This window comes from Buceros rhinoceros, unplaced genomic scaffold, assembly GCF_000710305.1.
Source record: "Buceros rhinoceros silvestris isolate BGI_N320 unplaced genomic scaffold, ASM71030v1 scaffold33350, whole genome shotgun sequence".
Lineage (NCBI taxonomy): Eukaryota > Metazoa > Chordata > Aves > Bucerotiformes > Bucerotidae > Buceros > Buceros rhinoceros.
Window position 1 is genome coordinate 1 of NW_010388421.1, and position 7,083 is coordinate 7,083.

General features: G+C 50.8%; 1 protein-coding gene across 1 annotated transcript; it reads left to right on the top strand.

Moving 5' to 3' along the window:
* Positions 1-671: 671 nt before the first annotated feature.
* On the top strand, positions 672-3,127 carry TMX1 (thioredoxin-related transmembrane protein 1; the record flags this gene model as incomplete). The annotated part of the gene is made up of 7 exons (XM_010145864.1): positions 672-717; positions 1,194-1,322; positions 1,559-1,604; positions 1,693-1,794; positions 2,183-2,243; positions 2,481-2,492; positions 2,949-3,127. Coding segments are annotated over 7 exons (575 nt in total), but the record flags the coding sequence as incomplete, so codon positions are not given.
* Between the last annotated feature and the right edge of the window lie 3,956 nt (positions 3,128-7,083).

Below are 7,083 nucleotides of genomic sequence, written 5' to 3' on the forward strand. Positions count from 1 at the left end.
AATGGGAAATAAGAAAGGTTTCTTGCAGATCTTTCCCGGGGGCAGTTGCTGTACATAGCTGACATGCTGCAGTCCTGCTGCTGCGAACAGGAGGATTTCTCTGGGAGCGTGTCAGGGAGAGCTCCGGCCATGGTCTCAGAGCGTCCTAGGGAGCAGAGAGGAGGTTTCAGCCCTGGCAGTAGGAGTTAGCACCTCCCTCTGAGGGCAGATGGGGCGTGCAGGCAGCCTGGGCCCCGCAGCGGCATCTCCCGTCTCGGAACTGCCCTGGTGTCTGGGTGGGGTTTCTGAGAACAACCTTCTCTGTGCTGATGCTTTTTGCCAAAGCCACGTAAGAACGTGGGTAAGTCGCCTCGCTTGGGTTATTTCTGCTTGGGAGGCTGCAGGCCATGTGGGGAGAGGAGAGATCTCCCTGGAGAGCTCCAGCCACAGGAGTCCGGGAGGACGGTTAGCCCGGGCCTCTCTTCTTCCCCACGGAGAAACTGTCTCATCTCTGCCCAGGGACTGTCCTGTTGGACTGTCTGCAGCGCTTTGGTACCACGAGCTTGTGTTTGATCCCAGCTACGGATCGCCACTGGGGCAGCTGCTGGCCTTAGTTTGGTGTTTAACAGCATTTCTTGCCTTTTCTTGCGTACGAGTTCTCTGCTGTTCTGAAAAACCCTGTTTCCTTCCAGGACTAAGCGGACGCTTTATCATCACAGCTCTCCCGACCATCTACCAGTAAGTGTGCGCCACACAGCGCGGCTGCCCGGGCAGAGACAGCCCGTTAGTCCCTTTTCTGGGGACAAACAAATGAGACTTACCACTGTCTTTAAGGGTGTGAGTTTCTTTACTCAGACACAAACACTCTGTGACCGTACAGTGCTGCCAGCTGACTTTTCCTTTTCCTTTCAGTCCTTTTTTATTGTTTTACAAGTTTTGCTGTGGGTCGATCTTAGTGCAGTTATGATCTTGAAGCAGAAGCATCGGGGAGATCATTATCTCCTGGATTGCAGCCTGAAGGGAGCCAAGATACACGTTCTAGATTTACTTGCAGTCGAGCCTTTTGGAGAAACAGTTTAGAGCCAAATAATCTGAACCAAAGTGAAACTAAAAAAAAAAAGTAATAGGCAGGATGATGGGAGGGAAGATGTTGAGGGGAAGCAAATGCTGCCTGCTTGGCCTGTTGGAAATAAAGGGCGTGGTTTGTTTTACAGCTGTAAAGATGGAGAGTTCAGGAGGTACCAGGGCGCAAGAACAAAAGCCGACTTCATAAATTTCATCAGTGACCAGGAATGGAAATCGATCGAACCGGTTTCATCGTGGTTTGGTCCTTCCTCTTTCCTGTAAGTTGTGGTCAAGGCAGTTTGTGAGTTTGTAGTTGTGCAGGTGTGGAACACGAGACAAGCTGATGCTGGTACTGAAAGTGGCTTCACGGGAAACAAGATAAAAATCAAAGTGGTTTGAAGGGAAACGAGACATGAGCAGGAAGTTGTTGAACACGGGACTGAAAAAAGACCGGTCAGGCCAATGGGAAGTGGCTTAAAGGTGTTTTCCGTTACCTTCTTGTGCTTCGTTTCAGGATGAGCAGTATGTCGGCTCTGTTCCAGCTGTCCATGTGGATCCGGGTATGTGCTTCGAGCTCTGCGTTGTTCTGTTGTAACAGAGGTGATATTCAGCCATTCTTGCGATGATTCCCTTTCCCTTTCGTTCCAGCACTGCCACGGGTACTTAACAGAACGCGTCGGGATACCGGTCTGGGGCTCATACGCTGTTTTTGCATTGGCAACTCTGTTCTCAGGACTGATCCTAGGACTTGTAAGTGAAGCACTTGGAACAGGTTGGCTTGTGGTTGTATTGAGGTGGGGGTTGGTCTCTTCTCCCCAGGAACAAGTCACAGGTCAAGAGGAACAGGCCTCCACTTGCCCCAGGGGAGGTTGAGGTTGTCCCTGAGGAGCCATTTCTGTCCCGTTGGGGTTGTGCAGGTGTGTCCCAGGCTGCCCAGGGCAGTGGTGGAGTCCCCATCCCTGGAGGGGTTTCCCAGCCGTGTGGAGGTGCTGCTGCGGGACAGGGGTCAGTGGGGACCTGGCAGTGCTGGGGAACGGGGGGACTCGAGGAGCTGAAGGATTTTGTCTGGTGTCGGTGATTCTGTGGTTCTAACATACGGGGTGTTTGGAGGTCTGAACTGGTCTGTCTTTGGTTTCAGATGATGGTGTTCCTGGCAGACTGTATCTGTCCATCCAAAAGGCACAGAGCCCCGCAGTCACGTAAGCTCCGTGGAGTGGTTTCCCAGCCGTGTGGAGGTGCTGCTGCGGGACAGGGGTCAGTGGGGACCTTGCAGTGCTGGGGAACGGGGGGACTCGAGGAGCTGAAGGATTTTGTCTGGTGTCGGTGATTCTGTGGTTCTAACATACGGGGTGTTTGGAGGTCTGAACTGGTCTGTCTTTGGTTTCAGATGATGGTGTTCCTGGCAGACTGTATCTGTCCATCCAAAAGGCACAGAGCCCCGCAGTCACGTAAGCCCACTCTGTTCCTCTCGTTTGGTGAAGCCTTTTGGTAAATCTGATTTAATAAACGCTGATATGTCACTTGCGTCCACAGCACCTGAGGTCTGGGTCAGGTGTTTAGCCTGTGGTTGATGCTTTCTTTCACTGCAGCTGTTTGCCCTGAAGGTTTATAGTGTGTTCCCTATTGTAAAATACTTTTTTAGGACATAGAAAATCCTGGCTCGCTTCTTCCAGAGCTGGAGGAAGGTTTCCATTACCTAGTCTAGGTAGTTCTTTAATACTTGAGCTGTGGGTAACTTCATGCTGGCAAACAATTCTACCAGACAGCAGTGTAAAGTGGCTGGTACTGGGATGTGCTGCCTGGGTTCAATTCATTAAAATTCGGTGCTAGCCTGTGACGTTAAAGCAAAAAAAGAGTATTTCAAAGGTATTTATGTGTGTCCACGTGTTTCCCTTTCTCCCAAGGGAAGCTGGCTCCGGAGTCAGCCCAGCTGCTGAAAAAAATGGATGAAGAGCAAGAAGCAGACGAAGAAGATGTCTCAGACGATGAAACAGAGGGTAGAGAGGTGCCCACCAGCAACTCATCACCCACGGCTGTCAGGCAGCGCCCCGTGAACCCCGCTGCTGCAGCGGATAAATCGTAGCTCTCTGCATGCAGTGTCGGATCAGCAAATTGCAGGGAGATCGAGGTCAGATCCTTTGGCTTGGAGAGAGGAACGACTCCTGTCAGGGTAGTATTGAAGCATTTCATGAATTCAGGACAAAACGCAAGCGGCTTTGGCATCAGGTATTCAAAACTAAAACATGCTGTTACAAAAGGCTTAACTTCTCCTGTCTGCGCACGGGGAAGCACCAAGAAAGAATTGCTGTGGCTTCTCGAGTGACTTGTTCTCTAGGAATTTTTTAACGGGATGTATGAGTGTGGCGTAAGGGAACGTGAGGAAGGAAAATGCGCTGCCCTGTTTGTTCAAGCATTCCAAAAGGGTTCTCAGTACAAATCTAGTTGAGCTATAAAAAACACTGAGGGGAGGAAAAACTCCTTCAGTTATGGCACACGTTCCAGGCTTTTTAGGTGACAAAACCTGCTTTCTGCTGTGACAACGAGCGCTGACTCCCCAACCTTTCTTCTTCCAGAGAGGTGGAAGCTACTCTCTTCATTCAGAGGAACCGACGTTGCCCTCTGAAGAAAAGCCAGAGAGCTCCTCTTGGCCGCCCCCCAGGTGGGAGCTCCCCCCAGGCTGCCCACAAACCTGCTGTTGGCAGCGATTGCTTTTAGAAAAGTCTGTAGCAAACTCTAGGAGCATCTTGGCAAGGTCATTCTCCTCTAGCAGAAATAACAGGTAGCACCAGGACGTCTCGTTTGTCTCCGTGGCTGCGATTCAGCAACAGTCAGGCTGTCCCTGCTCTGGTGTGGAAAAAGTTGCTTCATTTTTTTTAACAGCAAGTCATCTTTGCTGTTTCCTCAGCACCATCCTGAAAGGCTACACTCTCGTTCTTTACCCCCTGCCCCGCTGTCTACTGTTTTCTGTGCTGTTTTCACTCCATACAGAGATAAAAAGAACCCACCCAGGTCTTGGACCGCTGTGAGTCTCGCGTCGCTTGTAAAGAACTTCCTATCTTCTTCCACTTAATTCCCAAAGTGTGGCAGGGGAGGGGGGAGCCTCCTGCTGAGCACGCTCAGTCTTCTTGACAAGCCTGTTCTTGCCGGGTTTGTTGGGTTTTGGGTTGTTTTGGGATGTAGCTGCTGGTGGTTTATTTTAAACAGTGGATCTGCAGGACTGGCAGTTGATGAATCCGTGTCAATAGTCAACTGGGTTGTGAGTCTTTAACACCAGTAACATAGAAACACTGTTTGATGTTTTCCCTTTCTGAAGCCAGGCTCTCCTCGGGGTCATGGAGATGAGGAGCTCAAAGATCTCTGTGGGGCATGGAAGAAAGTGGGACACCCAGCATTCCGAGCTGCTTTTTGAGTCTGTCCGATCATAATTCACCCTCCATGTTATGGATGGAGAGAAGTGATTCCTCTGTCCAGATATCAGTGATTCTTCCCACAAGGGCTGAGCTGAGTGAGAACCAGCTGTTGGTGAGATGTCCTGGAACTTCCTCCTTTGGCTTTTCCTTTCCTCGTTTCTTTGTCCGAGCACTGGTGCTCTGGAAGGACACAACTGCAGTGCTGGGTTTTGTGTTAGGGAGAAACAACTGACGCTCAAAAGGGTCCTTCTGGGTAACATCTGAGCACTCCTGTCATTTTAAAGAGCAAACTTGGGGTGTTGGAATGGAGACACTGTGCCCTAAACACCCTTTGGGTCAGTCTTGTGGCACTGCCTTAAATCCTCCAACAGCTCTTGGCTGAGCTCTTGGCCTTTGTCGCGAGTAAAACAAAGCAATAAGTCTGTGATGGACTAGGGACTGTCTGACAAACGGGGGGTCGATGGTCTATAGGGTGGGTTTATGGGGTATTTCATTCGTTTGGAGAGGGCTTGAGGAGACCCGGTAATGCTGTTGTGGGGTGGAATTGTTTTAAAAGCTGAACGAGACGCACTAACTCCAGACCTTCATGGCACCTATTTCAGTGTAGCTGGTAGAGGTGCAGGGTTTCTCACTTTTCAGTTACTTTACAACCATTTGTGCAATATAGGACGTATGTACTGATAACTTCTGGCTCACTTCTTAATTTTTAAGACCTTTTCCTTGCTGTACCTCGAGTCCTGGTTTAACCTCTAGCGCTTACCTTGCCTTCCACACACCCACCTTCTCCTGCTGCCTCCCTGCCTTAGGCAAGTAACCAAATTCCAGCTGGAGTGTTCCCAGTTGCCAGAACCCAGCCTCTGTGGCCGACCAGTGCTTGTGGTTAGCGTGAGGTTCTCCTGGGCAGCCCGTGTCTCTGTAAACCTTCCGATGTTTAATAATACTATGGTTTTGTCCTGTGAATATTTAAGTTGCTTGTTATTTTTTTTTTAATTCTTGATTCCAAAGATGTTTACGAAGGTCGCCACGTAACGAAGAGCCTGCCCTTTGCGTGTTGATGACGTTTGAATTTCAGTTTTGTTCAGCTCCGACTGCCCTCTCCATATCATCACCTGGACTGAGTGGGTCCAGTTTCACTCCGGCAGGAATTAGTTAACTGTTAACAACCCTTTTTTTAATGTTTCAGAGAGAGTCCAAGTTCAATAAAAATAACCACCAGCTTTGGATTCCTGTGTCCGTGTCTTTTGTTTTTAAGTTTGTTTCTTGTTGTTTAGCAACAAAGCAAAACTGCAGCAATTGCTGCGGAAAAAAAGCTGTTGTAACACTACAGCCAACGAGCCCCTTGTGAACAGACGAGTTGGAATCATGCTCTGAACTGAAGCTGTGCCGAGGTGCTTGTGGTTTTTTGCTGAGGCTGGCCTGGGTGCCTTGTGGGGAGGGTGGGCTGGGCGCTTTCTGTTTGGGTCGAGTGCTTTGTACCCGATAGCGCTGGGAGCAGAAAGAGTATAGGCTGGGGTTGAAATGGTGGTTAAAATCCAGTTTAAAATGATGTTTCAGCTACGGATGAGCTCTGCCTCTCTTCCACCTACACGCTGTGTTGCATCTCGACTGCCGAAGGGGTTGATGTTGGTGAGTTTGTCTTGCAGTGGGTGTGAGTTCTGAGCTGGAGGAGGCTTCCAAGCTCACCCAGCCCAACCCCCTGCAGGGAGCAGGGCCATCTGCACCCAGAGCAGGGGGCTCAGAGCCCCAAGGGCCAACCTGACCTGCCATGGGGCCAGCGATGGGGCTGCTGCCACCTCTCGGGGCAGCCTGGGCCAGGCTCTCCCCACCTCCACAATTTCTTCAAGTACCTGATCTAAATCTACCCTCAGTCTAAGTCTCCAAGCCTTAGAGAGGCAGAGCCAGGCTGGGGGGGGACACGAGATGCACCAGCCTGGGGTCAGCTGAGGGCACATCCCATGGGGAAATCTCACAGCCCAGCGAGGAGTCGTGGTTGTCTGTGGTAGTGCTGGGGTGCTGTGTGCCCTTTCTAACCAAGTTCACAAATGCATGAAGGTCGACCTCCGGGCCTGTAGTAACCACGAAACCCCGGGGACATCCTCTGATGTCGGAAATCTCAAGTGCTGAGGGAGCTCCTCCTTCTGTTGGCCTTTCTGTGTTGCTAGAACAATACTACAGGCCCAAACAGTACCTGGTTTCCAGGTAAACCCAAGAGTGTTTTCTTCCCAGTGTCCAGAGACAGCCTGTCCTGGCAGAGTCGGTTTTACTCCAGCTGTCAGGAATGCAGAAGTGGAGGAGTACTGGCTTTTTTGGCGTGCTTGCTGTCTAGCATCCAGAACGAGGGGAATGCACGCTTCCTTCGGGAGCCCATTCCGCAGGCAGCTGCATCCATCATGCTGTCAGGAAGTTTGCTTGCTTGTCTGTGTGGGTTGCGTGGTTTTTGTCTGCACTTTTCTTTTTGGTCCCGTCCTCCCACCCTGCCCCAGTCTCGGTGTAAACCACTTCATCACTGAGCCGGAAACGCCATACGCATGAAGCACAGATCAGTGCCTGTCTTAGCTACTGTGACGGGTTAAACATGGTGCCAGCAGGGGCATTCTTACCCTGCATCGAGGGTCCAGACGCCGGCGGG